The sequence below is a fragment of the Dendrobates tinctorius genome, unplaced genomic scaffold, assembly GCF_039654945.1.
Source record: "Dendrobates tinctorius isolate UK_male_01 unplaced genomic scaffold, ASM3965494v1 ptg000094l, whole genome shotgun sequence".
NCBI classification, from domain to species: Eukaryota; Metazoa; Chordata; class Amphibia; order Anura; family Dendrobatidae; genus Dendrobates; species Dendrobates tinctorius.
Window position 1 is genome coordinate 5,090,680 of NW_027361762.1, and position 27,099 is coordinate 5,117,778.

General features: G+C 38.2%; 1 protein-coding gene across 3 annotated transcripts in view; it reads left to right on the forward strand.

Moving 5' to 3' along the window:
• Nucleotides 1-27,099, forward strand: part of FAM234B (family with sequence similarity 234 member B) — a 117,198-nt gene that overhangs the window by 35,397 nt on the left and 54,702 nt on the right. The window contains exon 2 of one of the 3 annotated variants that reach the window (XM_073586659.1): nt 18,865-19,149. The exons of the other annotated variants lie outside the window; for them this stretch is intronic. Within the exon in view, the coding sequence (XP_073442760.1) occupies nt 19,011-19,149 (139 nt within the window). The 5' untranslated portion in view covers nt 18,865-19,010. The remainder of the gene's footprint in view (nt 1-18,864; nt 19,150-27,099) is intronic. 3 annotated transcript variants of the gene reach the window in all.

The following is a 27,099-nucleotide window of genomic DNA, read 5'->3' on the forward strand; positions in this document are numbered from 1 at the left end:
ACACATATCTCATATAAACAGCTGTATAATATATTCCCTGAGCTTTATAGGTGGGGAATGAACATTAAATATGTGTAGATAATAGAGGAATGAACACATATCTCATATATACAGCTGTATATTATATTCCCTGAGCTTTATTGGTGGGGAATGAACATGTAATATATGTAGATAATAGGGGAATGTTCACATATCTCATATATACAGGTGTATATTATATTCCGTGGGCTTTATAGGTGGGGAATGAGCATGTAATATATGTAGATAATAGAGGAATGATCACATATCCCATATAAACAGCTGTATAATATATTCCCTGAGCTTTATAGGTGGGGAATGAACATGTAATATATGTAGATAATAGGGGAATGAACGCATATCCCATATAAACAGCTGTATATTATATTCCCTGAGCTTTATAGGTGGGGAATGAACATGTAATATATGTACAGTGAGGAAAAAAAGTATTTAGTCAGTCAGCAATAGTGCAAGTTCCACCACTTAAAAAGATGAGAGGCGTCTGTAATTTACATCATAGGTAGACCTCAACTATGGGAGACAAAATGATAAAAAAAAATCCAGAAAATCACATTGTCTGTTTTTTTTTTCATTTTATTTGCATATTATGGTGGAAAATAAGTATTTGGTCAGAAACAAAATTTCATCTCAATACTTTGTGATACATCCTTTGTTGGCAATGACAGAGGTCAAACGTTTTCTGTAAGTCTTCACAAGGTTGCCACACACTGTTGTTGGTATGTTGGCCCATTCCTCCATGCAGATCTCCTCTAGAGCAGTGATGTTTTTGGCTTTTCGCTTGGCAACATGGACTTTCAACTCCCTCCAAAGGTTTTCTATAGGGTTGAGATCTGGAGACTGGCTAGGCCACTCCAGGACCTTGAAATGCTTCTTACGAAGCCACTCCTTCGTTGCCCTGGCGGTGTGCTTTGGATCATTGTCATGTTGAAAGACCCAGCCACGTTTCATCTTCAATGCCCTTGCTGATGGAAGGAGGTTTGCACTCAAAATCTCACGATACATGGCCCCATTCATTCTTTCATGTACCCGGATCAGTCGTCCTGGCCCCTTTGCAGAGAAACAGCCCCAAAGCATGATGTTTCCACCACCATGCTTTACAGTAGGTATGGTGTTTGATGGATGCAACTCAGTATTCTTTTTCCTCCAAACACGACAAGTTGTGTTTCTACCAAACAGTTCCAGTTTGGTTTCATCAGACCATAGGATATTCTCCCAAAACTCCTCTGGATCATCCAAATGCTCTCTAGCAAACTTCAGACGGGCCCGGACATGTACAGGCTTAAGCAGTGGGACACGTCTGGCACTGCAGGATCTGAGTCCATGGTGGCGTAGTGTGTTACTTATGGTAGGCATTGTTACATTGGTCCCAGCTCTCTGCAGTTCATTCACTAGGTCCCCCCGCGTGGTTCTGGGATTTTTGCTCACCGTTCTTGTGATCATTCTGACCCCACGGGGTGGGATTTTGCGTGGAGCACCAGATCGAGGGAGATTATCAGTGGTCTTGTATGTCTTCCATTTTCTAATTATTGCTCCCACAGTTGATTTCTTCACTCCAAGCTGGTTGGCTATTGCAGATTCAGTCTTCCCAGCCTGGTGCAGGGCTACAATTTTGTTTCTGGTGTCCTTTGACAGCTCTTTGGTCTTCACCATAGTGGAGTTTGGAGTCAGACTGTTTGAGGGTGTGCACAGGTGTCTTTTTATACTGATAACAAGTTTAAACAGGTGCCATTACTACAGGTAATGAGTGGAGGAAAGAGGAGACTCTTAAAGAAGAAGTTACAGGTCTGTGAGAGCCAGAAATCTTGATTGCTTGTTTCTGACCAAATACTTATTTTCCACCATAATATGCAAATAAAATGAAAAAAAAAACAGACAATGTGATTTTCTGGATTTTTTTTTCTCAGTTTGTCTCCCATAGTTGAGGTCTACCTATGATGTAAATTACAGACGCCTCTCATCTTTTTAAGTGGTGGAACTTGCACTATTGCTGACTGACTAAATACTTTTTTTCCCCACTGTAGATAATAGAGGAATGAACGCATATCCCATATAAACAGCTGTATATTATATTCCCTGAGCTTTATAGGTGAGGAATGAACATGAAATATATGTGTATAATAGGAAATGATCACATATCCCATATAAACAGGTGTATATTATATTCCCTGAGCTTTATAGGTGGGGAATGAACATGTAATATATGTAGATAATAGGGGACTGATCACATATCCAATATAAACAGCTGTATCTTATATTCCCTGAGCTTTATAGATGGGGAATGAACATGAAATATATGTAGATAATAGAGGAATGATCACATATCCCATATAAACAGCTGTATATTATATTCCCTGAGCTTTATAGGTGGGGAATGAACATGAAATATAATAGGGAATAATCACATATCCCACATAAACAGCTGTATATTATATTCCCTGTGCTTTATAGGTGGGGAATGAGCATGAAATATATGTAGATAATAGGGGAATGATCACATATCCAATATAAACAGCTGTATCTTATATTCCCTGAGCTTTATAGGTGGGGAATGAACATGTATATAATAGGGAATAATCACATATCCCACATAAACAGGTGTATATTATATTCCCTGGGCTTTATAGGTGGGGAATGAACATGTAATATATGTAGATAATAGGGGAATGAACACATATCCCATATAAACAGGTATATATTATATCCCTGAGCTTTATAGATGGGGAATGAACATGTAATATATGTAGATAATAGAGAAATAATCACATATCCCATATAAACAGCTGTATATTATATTCCCTGAGCTTTATAGGCGGGGAATGAATATGTAATATATGTAGATAATAGGGGAATGATCACATATCCCATATAAACAGGTGTATATTATATTCCCTGAGCTTTATAGGTGAGGAATGAACATGAAATATATGAAGATAATAGGGGAATGAACACGTATCCCATATAAACAGCTGTATATTATATTCTCTGGGCTTTATAGCTGGGGAATGAGCATGAAATACATGTAGATAATAGAGGAATGAACACATATCCCATATAAACAGGTGTATATTATATTCCCTGAGCTTTATAGGTGGGGAATGAACATGTAATATATGTAGATAATAGAGGAATGATCACATATCCCATATAAACAGGTGTATATTATATTCCCTGAGCTTTATAGGTAGGGAATGATCATGTAATATATGTAGATAATAGGAGAATAAGCACATAACCCATATAAACAGGTGTATATTATATTCCCTGGGCTTTATAGGTGGGGAATGAACATGAAATATATGTATATAATAGGGAATGATCACATATCCCATATAAACAGGTGTATATTATATTCCCTGAGCTTTATAGATGGGGAATGAACATGAAATATATGTAGATAATAGAGGAATGAACACATATCCCATATAAACAGGTGTATATTATATTCCCTGAGCTTTATAGGTGGGGAATGAACATGAAATATATGTAGATAATAGGGGAATGATCACATATCCCATATAAACAGGTGTATATTATATTCCCTTAGCCTTATAGGTGGGGAATGAACATGTAATATATGTAGATAATAGGAGAATGATCACATATCCAATATAAACAGCTGTATATTATATTCCCTGAGCTTTATAGATGGGGAATGAACATGTAATATATGTAGATAATAGGAGAATGATCACATATCCAATATAAACAGCTGTATATTATATTCCCTGAGCTTTATAGATGGGGAATGAACATGAAATATATGTAGATAATAGGGGAATAAGCACATATCCCATATAAACAGGTGTATATTATATTCCCTGAGCCTTATAGGTGGGGAATGAACATGTAATATATGTAGATAATAGGAGAATGATCACATATCCCATATAAACAGCTGTATATTATATTCCCTGAGCTTAATAGATGGGGAATGAACATGAAATATATGTAGATAATAGAGGAATGAACACACATCCCATATAAACAGGTGTATATTATATTCCTTGAGATTTATAGGTGAGGAATGAATATGAAATATATGTAGATAATAGCAGAATGAACACATATCCCATAGAAACAGGTGTATATTATATTCCCTGAGCTTTTGTAGGTGAGGAATGATTATGTAATATATGTAGATAATAGAGGAATGATCACATATCCCATATAAAAAGATGTATATTATATTCCCTGAGCTTTATAGGTGGGGAATGAACATGTAATATCTGTAGATAATAGGGGAATGATCACATATCCCATATAAACAGGTGTATATTGTATTCCCTGAGCTTTATAGGTGAGGAATGATCATGTAATATATGTAGATAATAGAGGAATGAACACATATCCCATATAAACAGCTGTATATTATATTCCCTGAGCTTTATAGGTGAGGAATGATCATGTAATATATGTAGATAATAGAGGAATGAACACATATCCCATATAAAAAGGTGTATATTTTATTCCCTGAGCTTTATAGGTGGGGAATGATCATGTAATATATGTAGATAATAGGAGAATAAGCACATATTCCATATAAACAGGTGTATATTATATTCCCTGGGCTTTATAGGTGGGGAATGAACATGAAATATATGTATATAATAGGGAATGATCACATATCCCATATAAACAGGTGTATATTATATTCCCTGAGCTTTATAGGTGAGGAATGATCATGTAATATATGTAGATAATAGAGGAATGATCACATATCCCATATAAAAAGGTGTATATTATATTCCCTGAGCTTTATAGGTGGGGAATGAACATGTAATATATGAAGATAATAGGGGAATGATCACATATCCCTTATAAACAGGTGTATATTATATTCCCTGAGCTTTATAGGTGGGGAATGAACATGTAATATATGTAGATAATAGGAGAATGATCACATATCCCATATAAACAGGTGTATATTATATTCCCTGAGCTTTATAGGTGAGGAATGATCGTGTAATATATGTAGATAATAGAGGAATGATCACATATCCCATATAAAAAGGTGTATATTATATTCCCTGAGCTTTATAGGTGGGGAATGAACATGTAATATATGTAGATAATAGGAGAATGATCACATATCCCATATAAACAGGTGTATATTATATTCCCTGAGCTTTATAGATGGTGAATGAACATAAAATATATGTAGATAATAGAGGAATGAACACATATCCCATATAAACAGGTGTATATTATATTCCCTGAGCTTAATAGGTGAGGAATGATCATGTAATATATGTAGATAATAGAGGAATGATCACATATCCCATATAAAAAGGTGTATATTATATTCCCTGAGCTTTATAGGTGGGGAATGAACATGTAATATATGTAGATAATAGGAGAATGATCACATATCCCATATATACAGGTGTATATTATATTCCCTGAGCTTTATAGATGGGGAATGAACATAAAATATATGTAGATAATAGAGGAATGAACACATATCCCATATAAACAGGTGTATATTATATTCCCTGAGCTTTATAGGTGAGGAATGATCATGTAATATATGTAGATAATAGGGGAATGATCACATATCCCATATAAACAGGTGTATATTATATTCCCTGATCTTTATAGATGGGGAATGAACATATAATATATGTAGATAATAGGGGAATAAGCACATATCCCATATATACAGCTGTACATTATATTCCCTGAGCTTTATAGGTGAGGAATGATCATGTAATATATGTAGATAATAGGAGAATGATCACATATCCCATATATACAGCTGTATATTATATTCCCTGAGCTTTATAGATGGGGAATGAACATGAAATATATGTAGATAATAGAGAAATGATCACATATACCATATAAACAGCTGTATATTATATTTCTTGAGCTTTATAGATGGGGAATGAACATGAAATATATGTAGATAATAGAGGAATGAACACACATCCCATATAAACAGCTGTATATTATATTCCCTGAGCTTTATAGGTGGGGAATGAACATGTAATATATGTAGATAATAGGGGAATGATCACATATCCCATATAAACAGGTGTATATTATATTCCCTGAGCTTTATAGATGGGGAATGGACATGAAATATATGTAGATAATAGAGGAATGAACACATATCCCATATAAACAGGTGTATATTATATTCCCTGAGCTTTATAGGTGAGGAATGATCATGTAATATATGTAGATAATAGGGGAATGATCACATATCCCATATAAACAGGTGTATATTATATTCCCTGAGCTTTATAGGTGGGGAATGAACATGAAATATATGTAGATAATAGGGGAATGATCACATATCCCATATAAACAGGTGTATATTATATTCCCTGAGCTTTATAGGTGAGGAATGAACATGAAATATATGTAGATAATAGGGGAATAAGCACTTATCCAATATAAACAGCTGTATATTATATTCCCTGAGCTTTATAGATGGGGAATGAAAATGTGATATATGTAGATAATAGGGGAATGATCACATATCCCATATAAACAGGTGTAGATTATATTCCCTGAGCTTTATAGGTGAGGAATGATCATGTAATATATGTAGATAATAGGAGAATGATCACATATCCCATATATACAGCTGTATATTATATTCCCTGGGCTTTATAGGTGGGGAATGAACATGAAATATATGTAGATAATAGAGAAATGATCACATATACCATATAAACAGCTGTATATTATATTCCCTGAGCTTTATAGGTGAGGAATGATCATGTAATATATGTAGATAATAGGGGAATGATCACACATCCCATATAAACAGGTGTATATTATATTCCCTGAGCTTTATAGGTGAGGAATGATCATGTAATATATGTAGATAATAGAGGAATGATCACATATCCCATATAAAAATGTGTATATTATATTCCCTGAGCTTTATAGGTGGGGAATAAACATGTAATATATGTAGATAATAGGGGAATGATCACATATCCCATATAAAAAGGTGTATATTATATTCCCTGAGCTTTATAGATGGGGAATGAACATGAAATATATGTAGATAATAGAGGAATGAACACATATCCCATATAAACAGGTGTAAATTATATTCCCTGAGCTTTATAGGTGAGGAATGATCATGAAATATATGTAGATAATAGAGGAATGATCACATATCCCATATAAACAGGTATATATTATATCCCTGAGCTTTATAGGTGGGGAATGATCATGTAATATATGTAGATAATAGGGGAATGATCACATATCCCATATAAAAAGGTGTATATTATATTCCCTGAGCTTTATAGATGGGGAATGAACATGAAATATATGTAGATAATAGAGGAATGAACACATATCCCATATAAACAGATGTATATTATATTCCCTGAGCTTTATAGGTGAGGAATGATCATGTAATATATGTAGATAATAGGGGAATGATCACATATCCCATATAAAAATGTGTATATTATATTCCCTGAGCTTTATAGGTGGGGAATAAACATGTAATATATGTAGATAATAGGGGAATGATCACATATCCCATATAAAAAGGTGTATATTATATTCCCTGAGCTTTATAGATGGGGAATGAACATGTAATATATGTAGATAATAGGAGAATGATCACATATCCAATATAAACAGCTGTATATTATATTCCCTGAGCTTTATAGATGGGGAATGAACATATAATATATGTAGATAATAGGAGAATAAGCACATATCCCATATAAACAGGTGTATATTATATTCCCTGAGCTTTATAGGTAGGGAATGAACATGAAATATATGTAGATAATAGGGGAATAAACACATATCCCATATATACAGCTGTATATTATGTTCCCTGAGCTTTATAGGTGAGGAATGATCATGTAATATATGTAGATAATAGGAGAATGATCACATATCCCATATATACAGCTGTATATTATATTCCCTGGGCTTTATAGGTGGGGAATGAACATGAAATATATGTAGATAATAGAGAAATGATCACATATACCATATAAACAGGTGTATATTATATTCCCTGAGCTTTATAGGTGAGGAATAATCATGTAATATATGTAGATAATAGGGGAATGATCACATATCCCATATAAACAGGTGTATATTATATTCCCTGAGCTTTATAGATGAGGAATGATCGTGTAATATATGTAGATAATAGAGGAATAAAAAGGTGTATATTATATTCCCTGAGCTTTATAGGTGGGGAATTGACATGTAATATATGTAGATAATAGGGGAATGATCACATATCCCATATAAAAAGGTGTATATTATATTCCCTGAGCTTTATAGGTGGGGAATGAACATGTAATATATGTAGATAATAGGGGAATGATCACATATCCCATATAAACAGGTGTATATTATATTCCCTGAGCTTTATAGATAGGGAATGAATATGAAATATATGTAGATAATAGAGGAATGAACACATATCCCATATAAACAGGTGTATATTATATTCCCTGAGCTTTATAGGTGGGGAATGAACATGTAATATATGTAGATAATAGGGGAATGATCACATATCCCATATAAACAGGTGTATATTATATTCCCTGAGCTATATAGATGGGGAATGAGCATGTAATATATGTAGATAATAGAGGAATGAACACACATCCCATATAAACAGCTGTATATTATATTCCCTGAGCTTTATAGGTGAGGCATGATCATGTAATATATGTAGATAATAGAGGAATGATCACATATCCCATATAAACAGGTGTATATTATATTCCCTGAGCTTTATAGATGGGGAATGAACATGAAATATATGTAGATAATAGAGGAATGAACACACATCCCATATAAACAGCTGTATATTATATTCCTTGAGCTTTATAGGTGGGGAATGAACATGAAATATATGTATATAATAGGGAATGATCACATATCCCATATAAACAGGTGTATATTATATTCCCTGAGCTTTATAGGTGAGGAATGATCATGTAATATATGTAGATAATAGGGGAATGATCACATATCCCATATAAACAGGTGTATATTATATTCCCTGAGCCTTATAGATGGGGAATGAACATTTAATATATGTAGATAACAGGAGAATGATCACATATCCAATATAAACAGCTGTATATTATATTCCCTGAGCTTTATAGATGGGGAATGAACATATAATATATGTAGATAATAGGGGAATAAGCATATATCCTATATAAACAGCTGTACATTATATTCCCTGAGCTTTATAGGTGAGGAATGATCATGTAATATATGTAGATAATTGGAGAATGATCACATATCCCATATATACAGCTGTATATTATATTCCCTGGGCTTTATAGATGGGGAATGAACATGAAATATATGTAGATAATAGAGGAATGAACAAATATCCCATATGAACGGGTGTATATTATATTCCCTGAGCTTTATAGGTGGGGAATGAACGTGTAATATATGTAGATAATAGGGGAATGATCACATATCCCATATAAAAAGGTGTATATTATATTCCCTGAGCTTTATAGATGGGGAATGAACATGAAATATATGTAGATAATAGAGGAATGAACACACATCCCATATAAACAGCTGTATATTATATTCCTTGAGCTTTATAGGTGAGGAATGAACATGTAATATATGTAGATAATAGAGCAATGATCACATATCCCATATAAACAGGTGTATATTATATTCCCTGAGCTTTATAGGTGGGGAATGATCATGTAATATATGTAGATAATAGGAGAATAAGCACATATCCCATATAAACAGGTGTATATTATATTCCCTGAGTTTTATAGGTGGGGAATGAACATGTAATATATGTAGATAATAGGGGAATGATCACATATCCCATATAAACAGGTGTATATTATATTCCCTGAGCTTTATAGATGGGGAATGTACATGAAATACAGTGGGGAAAAAAAGTATTTAGTCAGTCAGCAATAGTGCAAGTTCCACCACTTAAAAAGATGACAGGCGTCTGTAATTTACATCATAGGTAGACCTCAACTATGGGAGACAAACTGAGAAAAAAAAATCCAGATAATCACATTGTCTGATTTTTTTTCCATTTTATTTGCATATTATGGTGGAAAATAAGTATTTGGTCAGAAACAAGCAATCAAGATTTCTGGCTCTCACAGACCTGTAACTTCTTTTTTAAGAGTCTCCTCTTTCCTCCACTCATTACCTGTAGTAATGGCACCTGTTTAAACTTGTTATCAGTATAAAAAGACACCTGTGCACACCCTCAAACAGTCTGACTCCAAACTCCACTATGGTGAAGACCAAAGAGCTGTCAAAGGACACCAGAAACAAAATTGTAGCCCTGCACCAGGCTGGGAAGACTGAATCTGCAATAGCCAACCAGCTTGGAGTGAAGAAATCAACTGTGGGAGCAATAATTAGAAAATGGAAGACATACAAGACCACTGATAATCTTCCTCGATCTGGTGCTCCACGCAAAATCCCACCCCGTGGGGTCAGAATGATCACAAGAACGGTGAGCAAAAATCCCAGAACCACGCGGGGGGACCTAGTGAATGAACTGCAGAGAGCTGGGACCAATGTAACAAGGCCTACCATAAGTAACACACTACGCCACCATGGACTCAGATCCTGCAGTGCCAGACGTGTCCCACTGCTTAAGCCTGTACATGTCCGGGCCCGTCTGAAGTTTGCTAGAGAGCATTTGGATGATCCAGAGGAGTTTTGGGAGAATGTCCTATGGTCTGATGAAACCAAACTGGAACTGTTTGGTAGAAACACAACTTGTCGTGTTTGGAGGAAAAAGAATACTGAGTTGCATCCATCAAACACCATACCTACTGTAAAGCATGGTGGTGGAAACATCATGCTTTGGGGCTGTTTCTCTGCAAAGGGGCCAGGACGACTGATCCGGGTACATGAAACAATGAATGGGGCCATGTATCGTGAGATTTTGAGTGCAAACCTCCTTCCATCAGCAAGGGCATTGAAGATGAAACGTGGCTGGGTCTTTCAACATGACAATGATCCAAAGCACACCGCCAGGGCAACGAAGGAGTGGCTTCGTAAGAAGCATTTCAAGGTCCTGGAGGGGCCTAGCCAGTCTCCAGATCTCAACCCTATAGAAAACCTTTGGAGGGAGTTGAAAGTCCGTGTTGCCAAGCGAAAAGCCAAAAACATCATTGCTCTAGAGGAGATCTGCATGGAGGAATGGGCCAACATACCAACAACAGTGTGTGGCAACCTTGTGAAGACTTACAGAAAACGTTTGACCTCTGTCATTGCCAACAAAGGATATATCACAAAGTATTGAGATGAAATTTTGTTTCTGACCAAATACTTATTTTCCACCATAATATGCAAATAAAATGAAAAAAAAACAGACAATGTGATTTTCTGGATTTTTTTTTCTCAGTTTGTCTCCCATAGTTGAGGTCTACCTATGATGTAAATTACAGACGCCTCTCATCTTTTTAAGTGGTGGAACTTGCACTATTGCTGATTGACTAAATACTTTTTTGCCCCACTGTATATGTAGATAATAGAGGAATGAACACATATCCCATATAAACAGGTGTATATTATATTCCCTGAGCTTTATAGGTGAGGAATGATCATGTAATATATGTAGATAATAGGGGAATGATCACATATCCCATATAAACAGGTGTATATTATATTCCCTGAGCTTTATAGGTGGGGAATGAACATGAAATATATGTAGATAATAGGGGAATCATCACATATCCCATATAAACAGGTGTATATTATATTCCCCGAGCCTTATAGGTGGGGAATGAACATGTAATATATGTAGATAATAGGAGAATGATCACATATCCAATATAAACAGCTGTATATTATATTCCCTGAGCTTTATAGATGGGGAATGAACATATAATATATGTAGATAATAGGAGAATGATCACATATCCCACATATACAGCTGTATATTATGTTCCCTGAGCTTTATAGGTGAGGAATAATCATGTAATATATGTAGATAATAGGGGAATGATCACATATCCCATATAAACAGGTGTATATTATATTCCCTGAGCTTTATAGGTGAGGAATGATAATGTAATATATGTAGATAATAGGGGAATGATCACATATCCCATATAAAAAGGTGTATATTATATTCCCTGAGCTTTATAGATGGGGAATGAACATGAAATATATGTAGATAATAGAGGAATGAACACATATCCCATATAAACAGGTGTATATTATATTCCCTGAGCTTTATAGATGGGGAATGAACATGAAATATATGTAGATAATAGAGGAATGAACACATATCCCATATAAACAGGTGTATATTATATTCCCTGAGCTTTATAGGTGAGGAATGATTATGAAATATATGTAGATAATAGAGGAATGATCACATATCCCATATAAACAGGTATATATTATATCCCTGAGCTTTATAGGTGGGGAATGATCATGTAATATATGTAGATAATAGGGGAATGATCACATATCCCATATAAACAGGTGTATATTATATTCCCTGAGCTTTATAGATGGGGAATGAACATGAAATATATGTAGATAATAGAGGAATGAACACATATCCCATATAAACAGGTGTATATTATATTCCCTGAGCTTTATAGGTGAGGAATGATCATGTAATATATGTAGATAATAGGGGAATGATCACATATCCCATATAAAAATGTGTATATTATATTCCCTGAGCTTTATAGGTGGGGAATAAACATGTAATATATGTAGATAATAGGGGAATGATCACATATCCCATATAAAAACGTGTATATTATATTCCCTGAGCTTTATAGATGGGGAATGAACATGTAATATATGTAGATAATAGGGGAATGATCACATATCCAATATAAACAGCTGTATATTATATTCCCTGAGCTTTATAGATGGGGAATGAACATATAATATATGTAGATAATAGGAGAATAAGCACATATCCCATATAAACAGGTGTATATTATATTCCCTGAGCTTTATAGGTAGGGAATGAACATGAAATATATGTAGATAATAGGGGAATAAGCACATATCCCATATATACAGCTGTATATTATGTTCCCTGAGCTTTATAGGTGAGGAATGATCATGTAATATATGTAGATAATAGGAGAATGATCACATATCCCATATATACAGCTGTATATTATATTCCCTGGGCTTTATAGGTGGGGAATGAACATGAAATATATGTAGATAATAGAGAAATGATCACATATACCATATAAACAGCTGTATATTATATTCCCTGAGCTTTATAGGTGAGGAATAATCATGTAATATATATAGATAATAGGGGAATGATCACATATCCCATATAAACAGGTATATTATATCCCTGAGCTTTATAGGTGGGGAATGATCATGTAATATATGTAGATAATAGAGGAATGATCACATATCCCATATAAACAGCTGTATATTATATTCCCTGAGCTTTATAGGTGGGGAATGAACATGATATATATGTAGATAATAGGAGAATGATCACATATCCCATATATACAGCTGTATATTATATTAACTGAGCTTTATAGGTGAGGAATCATCATGTAATATGTGTAGATAATAGAGGATTGAACACATTTCCCATATAAACTGGTGTATATTATATTCCCTGAGCTTAGTACGTGGGGAATGAACATTAAATATGCATAGATAATAGAGGATTGATCATATATCCCATATAAACAGGTGTATATTATATTCCCTGAGCTTTATAGGTGGGGAGTGAACATGAAATACATGTAGATAATAGAGGAATGAACACATATCCCATATAAACAGCTGTATACTATATTCCCTGAGCTGTATAGGTAGGGAATGAATATGTAATATATGTAGATAATAGGAAAATGAACACATATCCCATATAAACAGGTGTATATTATTTTCCCTGAGCTTTATCCCCTTAGCGACAGAGCCAGTTTGCAGCTTAATGACCGGGCCAATTTTTACAATTCTGACCACCGTCCCTTTATGAGGTTATAACTCTGCAACGCTTTAATGGATCCCGCTGATTCTGAGATTTATTTTTTCATGACATATTGTACTTCATGTTAGTGGTAAAATTTCTTCAATAAGTCTTGTGTTTATGTATGAAAAAACGGAAATATGGCGAAAATTTTGCAATTTTAAAACTTTAAATTTTTATGCCCTTAAATCAGAGACATGTGTCACAAAAATTTCTTAATAAATAACATTTCCCACATGTCTACTTTACATCACCACAATTTTGGAAGCAAAATTTTTTTTTGTTAGGAAGTTATAAGGGTTAAAAGTTGACCAGCGATTTCTCATTTTTACAACAAAATTTACAAAACCATTTTTTTTAGGGACCACACCATATTTAAAGTCATTTTGAGGGGTGTACATGACAGAAAATACCCAAAAGTGGCACCATGCTAAAAACTAGACCCCTCAAGGTGCTCAAAACCACATTCAATAAGTTTATTAACCCTTTAAATGCTTCACAGGAACTAAAGCAATGTGGAAGGAAAAAATTAACATTTAACTTTTTTTTTGCAAAAAATTTACTTCAGAACCAATTTTTCTTATTTTCACAAGTGTTAAAAGAGAAAATCAACCACAAAATTTGTTGTACAATTTCTCCTGAATACGCCGATACCCCATATGTGGGGGTAAACCATTTTTTCAGCACACGGCAGAGCTCACAAGGGATGAAGCGCCTTTTGACTTTTTCAACTCAGAATTGGCTGGAATTAAGATCGGATGCCATGTTGCGTTCGGAGAGCCCTTAATGTGCCTAAACAGTGGAAACCTCCAACAAGTGACCCCATTTTGGAAACAAGACCCCCCAAGGAACTTTTCTAGATGTGTGGTGAGCACTTTGAACCTTCAAGTTCTTCACAGAAGTTTATAACGTAGAGCCGTGAAAATAAAAAATCCATTTTTTTTCCACAAAAATGATCTTTTCGCCCCCAAATTTTTATTTTTACAAGGGTAACAGGAGAAATCATACACCCACAGTTGTTGTGAGATTTGTCCTGAGTACGCCAATACCCCATATGTGGGGGGGAACCACTATTTGGGCGCATGGGAGAGCTCGGAAGGGAAGGAGTGCAATTTTGGAATGCAGACTTTGATGGAATGGTCTGCGGGCGTCATGTTGCATTTGCAGAGCCCCTGATGGGCCTAAACAGTGGAAACCCCCCACAAGTGACCCCATTTTGGAAATTAGACCCCCTAAGGAACTTATCTAGATGTGTGGTGAGCACTTTGAACCCCCAAACGCCTCACAGAAGTTTATAAACGCTCGGTCGTGAAAATAAAGTCTTTTTTATTTCCACAAAAGTGATTTTTTTAGACCCAATTTTTAGACCTCCAAAGTTGGTAAATAGTGGAAACCCCTCAATTCTTGCTCCAACCCTAACCCCAACACACTCCTAACCCTAATACCAACCCTAACGTTAATCCCAACCCTAATCCCTAATCCTAATTCTAACCCTAATCCTAGTTCGCCCTAACCCTAATTCTGACCCTAGCCCTAACCCTAACAGAAAACTGAAAAAAAAAAAATTTCTTTATTTCGTTATGTTGGCCTAACTAAGGGGGTGATAAACGGGGGGGTTATGTACTATTTTGTTTATTTTGATCACGATGATAACTTATCATTGTGATCAAAATGAATGAATGGAATCTGCCAGCCGGATCCAAGATGGCGGCGCCCACCGGAGGGCGTCGGCGGGACGCAAGACCGCCGGGAGGGGACCGTGGAGCACAGATAGGTTCCGGGGGGGGATCGGGGACCCTCTTTCTCTCTCCTCTGATGTGCGATCACATCAGAGGAAAGAGAAATTAAATTTAAAATCGCGGCTTTTTTTTTTTTGCGGTCGCCGTTATAGGGTTAATAACGGCAATCGCAAAAGCGGGGTCGGTAAAACCGACCGATTCATGTTCTCTGGGGTCTCGGCTACCCCCGGCAGCCAAGACCCCAGAGAAAATCCGACACTCGGGGGCGCTATTCACTTTCTCCACAGCGCCGTGAATTAGCGACGCTGTGGTTTTAATACAGATAAATACCGCCGTTAAAAGGCGTATCGGCGGTCGCTAAGGGGTTAAATAAGCATGAAATACGCGTAGATAATAGAGGAATGAACACATATCCCATATAAACAGGTGTATATTATATTCCCTTGGCTTTATAGGTGGGGAATGAACATGAACTATATGTAGATAATAGAGGAATGAACACATATCCCATATAAACAGGTGTATATTATATTCCCTGAGCTTTATAGGTGCGGAATGAACATGAAGCACATGTAGATAATAGAGGAATGAACACATATCCCATATAAACAGCTGTATCTTATATTCCCTGAGCTTTATAGATGGGGAATGAACATGAAGTACATGTAGATAATAGAGGAATGAAAACATATCCCATATAAACAGGTGTATATTCTATTCCCTGAGCTTTATAGGTGGGGAATGATCATGTAATATATGTAGATAATAGAGGAATGATCACATATCCCATATAAACAGCTGTATATTATATTCCCTGAGCTTTATAGGTGAGGAATGATCATGTAATATATGTAGATAATAGAGGAATGATCACATATCCCATATAAAAAGGTGTATATTATATTCCCTGAGCTTTATAGATGGGGAATGAACATGAAGTACATGTAGATAATAGAGGAATGAACACATAACCCATATAAACAGGTGTATATTATATTCCCTTGACTTGGTAGGTGGGAAATGAACATGAAATATGTGTAGATAATAGGGGAGTGAGCAAATATCCCATATAAACAGGTGTATATTATATTCCCTGTGCTTGGAAGGTGGGGAATGATCATGAAATATGTGTAGATAATAGGGGAATGAACAGATATCCCATATAAACAGGTGTATATTATATTTCCTGGGCTTTATAGGTGCGGAATGATCATGAAATATGTGTAGATAATAGAGGAATTAACACATATCCCATATAAACAGGTGTATATTATATTCCCTGAGCTTTATAGGTAGGGAATGAATATGAAATACATGTAGATAACAGAGAACAAACACATATCCCATATAAACAGGTGTACAGTGGGGCAAAAAAGTATTTAGTCAGTCAGCAATAGTGCATGTTCCACCACTTAAAAAGATGAGAGGCGTCTGTAATTTACATCATAGGTAGACCTCAACTATGGGAGACAAACTGAGAAAAAAAAATCCAGAAAATCACATTGTCTGTTTTTTTTCATTTTATTTGCAAATTATGGTGGAAAATAAGTATTTGGTCAGAAACAAGCAATCAAGATTTCTGGCTCTCACAGACCTGTAACTTCTTCTTTAAGAGTCTCCTCTTTCCTCCACTCATTACCTGTAGTAATGGCACCTGTTTAAACTTGTTATCAGTATAAAAAGACACCTGTGCACACCCTCAAACAGTCTGACTCCAAACTCCACTATGGTGAAGACCAAAGAGCTGTCAAAGGACACCAGAAACAAAATTGTAGCCCTGCACCAGGCTGGGAAGACTGAATCTGCAATAGCCAACCAGCTTGGAGTGAAGAAATCAACTGTGGGAGCAATAATTAGAAAATGGAAGACATACAAGACCACTGATAATCTCCCTCGATCTGGTGCTCCACGCAAAATCCCACCCCGTGGGGTCAGAATGATCACAAGAACGGTGAGCAAAAATCCCAGAACCACGCGGGGGGACCTAGTGAATGAACTGCAGAGAGCTGGGACCAATGTAACAAGGCCTACCATAAGTAACACACTACGCCACCATGGACTCAGATCCTGCAGTGCCAGACGTGTCCCACTGCTTAAGCCTGTACATGTCCGGGCCCGTCTGAAGTTTGCTAGAGAGCATTTGGATGATCCAGAGGAGTTTTGGGAGAATGTCCTATGGTCTGATGAAACCAAACTGGAACTGTTTGGTAGAAACACAACTTGTCGTGTTTGGAGGAAAAAGAATACTGAGTTGCATCCATCAAACACCATACCTACTGTAAAGCATGGTGGTGGAAACATCATGCTTTGGGGCTGTTTCTCTGCAAAGGGGCCAGGACGACTGATCCGGGTACATGAAAGAATGAATGGGACCATGTATCGTGAGATTTTGAGTGCAAACCTCCTTCCATCAGCAAGGGCATTGAAGATGAAACGTGGCTGGGTCTTTCAACATGACAATGATCCAAAGCACACCGCCAGGGCAACGAAGGAGTGGCTTCGTAAGAAGCATTTCAAGGTCCTGGAGTGGCCTAGCCAGTCTCCAGATCTCAACCCTATAGAAAACCTTTGGAGGGAGTTGAAAGTCCGTGTTGCCAAGCGAAAAGCCAAAAACATCACTGCTCTAGAGGAGATCTGCATGGAGGAATGGGCCAACATACCAACAACAGTGTGTGGCAACCTTGTGAAGACTTACAGAAAACGTTTGACCTCTGTCATTGCCAACAAAGGATATATCACAAAGTATTGAGATGAAATTTTGTTTCTGACCAAATACTTATTTTCCACCATAATATGCAAATAAAATGAAAAAAAAACAGACAATGTGATTTTCTGGATTTTTTTTTCTCAGTTTGTCTCCCATAGTTGAGGTCTACCTATGATGTAAATTACAGACGCCTCTCATCTTTTTAAGTGGTGGAACTTGCACTATTGCTGACTGACTAAATACTTTTTTGCCCCACTGTATATTATATTCCCAGAGCTTTATGGGTGCGGAATGAACATGAAATATGTGTAGATAAAAGAGGAATGAGCAAATATCCCATATAAACAGATGTATATTATATTCCCTGTGCTTTATAGGTGGGGAATGAACATGAAATACATGTATGTTGCGTTGACGCGCTGCTGGTTTCACAGGGGATTTTGCCTAGGGGGCGCTGCAGGACAGACAGAGGATGCAGACCAGCAGTAAGGTCGAGTAGACGCCTCAACGTGAAGTGTGAGCGGGACCGAGGCCTAGCTGGGAGCGCTGTGTCAGGAGATATGATGGGGGCGGTGCCAGCATGCAGCCGGGAGGAAGGAAGCCAGCCGAGGCTGCAGTACAAAGAGGAAGAAAACAGGACGCTGTCAGAGCCGAGGCAGAGGGTCAAACGCCAGACGGGAGCGTGGGATCCGGAGGACAAGACGCGAGCATAGTCACAGGTGAGCCGGGGGTCAGAAGCCAAATGGAAGCGTAAATCCGGAGGACAAGAACGGAGCGTAGTCAGGGATGAGCCGAGGGGTCAGGAAACAGAGACGACTGAACGATACCGAAATGGAAGCACAAGTCAGGGAACAAACAGGGTCATACACAGTAAGAATCACACATACAGAAGACAACGATTATAGCAGAGTAACTTGGGTCAGCTGCTATAGCCGAGAGAACATAAGTTTCACCGTCACCGAACCCAGGAAGTACCATAACTAAACACCCGCCCCTGAACTAGAGAGAGGCAAATTAATTTAACTCTGACCTGACCAGAACAGAAAAGTAACAACCCCATCCTGGATCTTGACATAGATTATATGGGATATGTGCTCATTCCTCTATTATCTACATGTATTTGATGTTTATTCCCCACCTATAAAGCTCAGGGAATATAATATACAGCTGTTTATATGGGATATGTGTTCATTTCTCTATTATCTACACATATTACATGTTCATTCCCCACCTATAAAGCTCAGGGAATATAATATACAGCTGTTTATATGGGATATGTGTTCATTCCTCTATTATCTACATGTATTTCATGCTCTTTCACCACCTATAAAGCTCAAGGAATATAATATACACCTGTCTATATGGGATATGTGTTTATTCCTCTATTATCTATGCATATTTAATGTTCATTCCCCACCTACAAAGCTCAGGGAATAAAATATACACCTGTTTATATGGGATATGTGTTCATTCCTCTATTATCTACATATATTACATGTTCATTCCCCACCTATAAAGCTCAGGGAATATAATATACACCTGTTTATATGGGATATGTGTTCATTCCTCTATTATCTATGCATATTTCATGTTCATTCCCCACCTATAAAGCTCAGGAAATATAATATACAGCTGTTTATATGGGATATGTGTTCATTCCTCTATTATCTACATGTATTTCATGCTCTTTCACCACCTATAAAGCTCAAGGAATATAATATACACCTGTATATATGGGATATGTGTTCATTCCTCTATTATCTACTTGTATTTCATGCTCTTTCACCACCTATAAAGTTCAGGGAATATAATATACACCTGTTTATATCGGATATGTGTTCATTCCTCTATTATCTTCATATATTTCATGTTCATTCCCCACCTATAAAGCCCAGGGAATATAATATACAGCTGTATATATGGGATATGTGTTCATTCTCCTATTATCTACATGTATTTCGTCTTCATTCCCCACCTATAAAGCTCAGGGAATATAATATACAGCTGTTTATATCGGATATGTTTGTTCATTCCTCTATTATCAACACATATTTCATGTTCATTCCCCACTTTTAAAGCTCAGGGAATATAATATACACCTGTTTATATGGGATATGGATATGTGTTCATTTCTCTATTATCTACATGTATTTCATCTTCATTCCCCTCCTATAAAGCCCAGGGAATATAATATACACCTGTTTATATGGGATATGTGTTCATTCCTCTATTATCTACGCATATTTAATGTTCATTCCCCACCTATAAAGCTCAGAGAATATAATATACAGCTGTTTATATCGGATATGTGTTCATTCCTCTTTTATCTACGCATATTTCATGTTAATTCCCCACCTATAAAGCTCAGAGAATATAATGTACAGCTGTTTATATCGGATATGTGTTCATTCCTCTATTATCTACATATATTTCATCTTCATTCCCCACCTATAAAGCTCAGGGAATATAATATACACCTGTTTATATGGGATATGTGTTCATTTCTCTATTATCTACATTTATTTCATGTTCATTTCCCACCTATAAAGCTCAGGGAATATAATATACAGCTCTTTATATGGGATCTGTTTTCATTCCCCTATTGTCTACATATATTTCATGTTCATTTCCCTCCTATAAAGCCCATGGAATATAATATACACCTGTTTATATGGGACATTTGTTCATTCCTCTATTATCTACATATATTTCATGTTCATTCCCCACCTATAAAGCTCAGGGAATATAATATACACCTGTTTATATTTGATATGTGTTCATTCCTCTATTATCTACGCATATTTCATGTTCATTCCCCACCTATAACGCTCAGGGAATATAATATACACCTGTTTATATGGGATATGTGATCATTCATCTATTATCTACGCATATTTCATGTTCATTTCCCACCTATAAAGCTCAGGGAATATAACATACACCTGTTTATATGGGATATGTGTTCCTTCTCTATTATCTACATGTATTTCATCTTCATTCCCCACCTATAAATCTCAGGGAATATATTATACAGCTGTTTGTATGGGATATGTGTTCATTCTCCTATTATCTGCATTTATTTTCCCTTCCCCATGACAGCACCTCAGACATGAGAGATGGTATCCGCCCCCAGGAAACAGGAAACCTGTAGCAGAGACATAAGAAGGGGGCCTCACCTCTCTTCCTCAGTTTGGTTTCCTGTTTCCCGCAGGCAGATGCTGGGGGCAGAGTCCGTACCTCCGGAGGGATCCCCCTATGATGTCGTCCGGTCAGGAGGCCGAGGTCCGCGGGGAGAGGACTGCAGCGAGGCGCGGTGGCGCGCGCCTGTCAGCCCAGCTCGGTGGGCGCTGTGAGCGGTGTCTTCCTCGTGAGACTCCCCGGCGGCCGCTCCAGTGGGAGGCTGGGCCGGGGGTGGCGTGGCTACCACAACGCTGGCGCCGACTGAGTGGTGACGGCTTCCGGGGTCGCAGCGGAAGTGACGTCACACGCCGAGGGTGCGGTGTGCTGGGCACTTCCGGGCAGGAGCGGTCCCAGAAGCGCGCACGGCTCCTCCATAAAAAGGGAGGCAATGCAGGTGCCACTGGTCCCTGAGAGGCTGCACACAGTCTCCGGAGTTGTAGAGCCAGATCAGCAGCGGAGCACAGATGGATCCTGAAGGCGAGATGCGTGCGCAGGAGGAAGAGCTACCGGGGTACCCAGAGGGCCGGGTGAGTGCCTTTGTAAGGCAGCACTATATATTAACAACTGCCCTATGTATGTCTTCTGTAGGGAAAGGCCACATCAAAGCAAAAGAACAAGGAATGTGCACTATGCAAAAAGGCCCTAGCTAAATCTTATGAGAAGCGACTTTGTCGCTCGTGCATTAAAAAAACAGTGGCCGAAGAGTCACCATCCCTGCTCCAGAGAATTAAAACTATGATCCAGGATCAAGTAAAGTCGATGGTAAAAGATGAATTAAAGGAGCAGACTACACTTGGCTCCGATATAACTCCTGCTTCACCCCCGCCCCCACCTCTTCCTCTCCCTCCCACAGAAATAACTACAGACATAGAGTCTGAAGAAGAACAAGGGGAGATACGTAAATACCCATTTGATGAGGAGGTATGCGATAAATGGGAAAAAGCTCCCAGACTAGATGCCGCCATTGCTAGTACATCCAGGGGAATAGCATTGCCATTTGAGGACATGGGCACCTTGAAAGATCCCCTTGACAAGAAAGCAGACGCTTTTCTAAAATCTGTTTGGGAAGCATCGGCTTGGTCATTTAAGCCGGGGGTGGCCGCCACTTGTACAGCGCGTGCTTTGGTCAAGTGGTTAGACGAATTAAGTGACCAAATTAAGAATAAATGCCCAAGGGAGACACTGCTGGAGGCAATACCTTCCCTACAGAAGGCAGCGGGATTCGTGGCTAACGCCGCAGTAGATTCCGTCCGAGGTGCCACCCGTGCATGCGCCCTAGCAAATTCAGGCCGCAGAGCACTTTGATTAAAGAACTGGTCGGCAGACTTCCAGTCAAAGGTTAAACTCTGCACCGTCCCGTGTGAGGGTCAATACCTGTTTGGGAAAGCATTGGACGAAATTTTAGAAAAAGCGTCATTTAAGAAAAAACTGTTTCTACCCCCCTTCCCTAGGCGACGGTGGACTGAAGCTCGCTCGTCCTTTCGTGGAGCAGGGAACAGAGGGAGCCGAGGGCGGCCAGACAATAGAACCACGCGGGGCAGACCCTGGAGGGGAAAAGAGAAAGGATTCTCTTTAGTATAACCACCCCGAGACCCGATACTAAGCAATGACGCCAGGGCGATTGGGGGAAGGCTTCGGTTCTTTGTCCATCAATGGGTAGCATTGCCCGCCTCAAAGTGGGTAACCGACCTGTTAGCCGAGGGCCTACAACTAAGTTTTCTAAGCCTTCCACCTCAAAGAGTAAAAGTGACCCGGGCAGCCAAAAAGAATCAGGCCACGCTTGAAAAGGAGATTCAACTCCTCATGCAAAAGGAGGTACTAATAAAAGTACCGTGTCATCAAGTAGGGAAAGGATTTTACAGCACTCTGTTCCTTACGCCAAAACCAGATGGGTCACTAAGAACAATATTCAATCTCAAAGCCTTTGAACCCTTTCATGTTCAGTAATGTCTTTCTTGAGCATCGGCGTCCAAAATTGCACTCAATACTCCAAGTGTGGTCTGACGAGTGATTTGTACAGAGGGAGAATTATGTTTTCATCTCGTGTCCCCTGACCTCTTCTAATGCATCCCATGACCCTATTTGCTTTGGTGGCAGCTGCCTGACACTGGGCACTCCAATTTAGCTTCTTAAGATGCCTAAGTCTTTTTCCATGTCTGATTTCCCCAGCAGATTCCCATTTAGTAAGTAATTGCAGCATCTGTTTCTCCTTCCCATGTGCATAACCTTACACTTATCTGTGTTAAACCTCATTTGCCATTTTTCAGCCCAATTCTCCAATGTGCTCAAATCTGTCTGTAGTTGCAAACTGTCCTCCTTTGTGTTAACTACCTTACATAGTTTTGTATCATCTGCAAATACTGATATTTTACTGTGTAGGCCATCCACTAGATCATTAATAAATATATTAAATAGTAGGGGGCCCAATACAGAACCCTGTGGTACCCCACTAGTAACCCTGGCCCAATCTGAGTATGCACCATTAATAACCACTCTTTGTTTTCTATCACTAAGCCAGCTACCTACCCATCTACATACATTTTCCCCTAGCCCAGGCTTTCTCATCTTACTTACCAATCTTTTATGTGGGACAGTGTCAAATGCTTTAGAGAAGTCGAGATAAATGACATCCAATGATTCTCCTTTGTCCATTTGAGAGCTTACATCCTCATAGAAGCTGATCAGGTTAGTTTTACAGGAGCGATCCTTCATAAATCCATGTTGATATGGAGTTAAACATTTATTAACATTGAGATATTCCATAATGGTATCCCTTAGAAACCCTTCAAAAATTTTACCCACAACAGATGTTAAGCTTACCGGCCTATAGTTTCCAGGTTCCCGTTTACACCCCTTTTTGAATATTGGTACCACATTTGCTTGCCGCCAATTAAAAGGAACAGACCCTGTTTCTAGAGTCTTTAAATATAAGGAATAGAGCCCTGTCTATCACATTACTTAACTCCCTTAATACCCGAGGGTGAATGCCATCAGGGCTTGGTGATTTGTCAATTTTAATCTTACTAAGGCGGTTCTGCACTTCTTCCTGGGTTAGGCAGGTAATACTTAATGGGGAGTTTACATTATCACTCTGCATTTCCCCTGGCAAATCCTTTTCCTGTGTGAACACTGTTGAGAAAAAAGTATTTAAAACATTTGCTTTTCCCACATTGCTCTCTATGATTTCACCCTCATTGTTCTTTAAAGGGCCGACACCATCAATTTTAATCATTTTACTGTTTATATAATTAAAGAATAGTTTGGGGTTTGTTTTACTTTCCTTGGCAATGAGTCTCTCAGTTTCCACTTTTGCTAAATGTATTTGTTTTTTACACATTTTATTTTTTAACTATAACTTTTTAATGCTTCTTCATTGCCTTCTTTTTTTAGCTTTCAAAATGCCTTGTTCTTGTTATTTATTGCCCTTTTTACATCCTTATTTAGCCACATTGGTGTTCTCCTGTTCCTAGCCCTGTTATTTCTGTACGGTATGGCTAGCTCGCAGTGGGTGTGTAAAACTAATTTAAATATTTCCCATTTATTTTCTGTGCTCCTATTTTTGTGGACATTGTCCCAATCAATTCGGCGAAGGTCCTCTCTAAGCTGATCAAACTTTGCTTTCCTGAAATTCAGCGTTTTCGTAACCCCCTTCCAGGGCACCTTACTGAAGGACAAGTGGAATTGTATTATATTGTGGTCACTGTTCCCTAGGTGCCCATCGACTCGTACTTCTGTTATTCTATCTGGCCTGTTACTTAAAATTAAGTCCAGAAGGGCTGTCCCTCTAGTTGGGCCCTGCACAAGTTGTGACAGATAATTATCCTTGGTCACTGCAGTGGTGTAGCACCTGTTTGTGGCGCCCGGGGCAGTCGAAAAATTTGCCGCCCCTTTGGTCGTTGATAATTCGGAAGCATCCGAAGAGCCCACATTACACTCAAAGATCTAATTTTTAGACTGCTACTAACTCTGCTATTATTTCTAAATTTCTAGACTTTCATCTTCTTGCAGTTCTCTCTATATATGTATGTATTAGCTTGATGATGCTGAATGAAGACAGAAAAAAATGTGACAGAAAAAAAAACAAAGTACAAATTATTTTGGTGGACAGGGGGCGGACACTGACAGCTTGGGGCCCCTGTGCAAGAAATGTGTCCGGGCCCCCCTCCTTTTATGGCATCAAAGCTACGTGTGTGTGTGTGTGTGTGTGTGTGTGTGTGTGTATATATATAGATAGATAGATAGATAGATATTGATATTATATAGCCACACACACTCACATACAGGTATATATATTACATAGTCTCCTTTATTATGTATACTGCTGTTCCTTACACAGTGCCCTCTCTTGTTATGTACAGTACCGTCCCTTACATATTGGATTATATAGAGCCCTGTTATTTATTACATACCGTCCTGTCTTGTTGGCTGTATAATGCAATGATTGCTGATGGAGCATGGGAAAACTTCCTTTCTAATGGAGGAGCTGATGGACTAGTAGTTTGGTCACCAGCTCCTCGATCAGCAGTCATTTTATATCTAAAAAGAGAAGGGACTATGTAATAAAAGAGGGCACTGTAAATAACAAAATTAACAAAAATACACTATGTAAGAGACAGCACTATACATAACAGCAGAGGAAGCTATATAATAAGGGACGGCATCATATATAACTAGAGAAGATGATACGTAATAAGGGATGGTGTTATACATAATAAAAGAGGAAACTATGTAACTAAGGATGGTGTTATACAGAATTAGTGAGTACACTATATACTAAGGGACTGTGTTAGACATAGTGAGTACACTATATACTAAGGGACTGTGTTAGTCATAATAAGCGATAATGTCTTCCTCCACCTCCCCCTGTTCCTAAGGCCATTATAAGTCCCCCTTCCTCCCATCCCAATCCCCCACACCCCTCATTGTCCTCCTCCCCTCGCATCCCATTATTGTCCTCTCCCCCACCCCATCATTGCCCTCTTCACCACCTCCATCATTTTCTTCTCCTCCACCACTATCTTTGCTTTCTCCCCCACCATTCCCATCATTGCCCATTCCACCACCTCCATCATTTCCTCCTCCACCACCCCCATTTATTGCCCTTTCTACCACCACCATCATTGCATTCTCCCCCACCACCCCATCATTGCCCTCTCCATCATTGCCCTCTCCATCACCCCCATCATTGCCTTCTCCTTCACCCCATCACTGCCTTCTAGACCATCACTCCCATCATTGCCTGCTCCATCGCCCCATCATTGTCTTCTCCCCATCACTCCCATCATTGCCTTCTCCATCACCCCATCACTCCCATCATTGCCTGCTCCATCACCCCATCACTCCCATCATTGTCTGCTCCATCACCCCCATCATTGCCTGCTCCATCACCCCATCACCCATATCATGGCCTTCTCCCATTACCCTCACATGGCCTTCTCCCATTACCCTCACATGGCCTTCTCCCATTACCCTCACATGGCCTTCTCCCA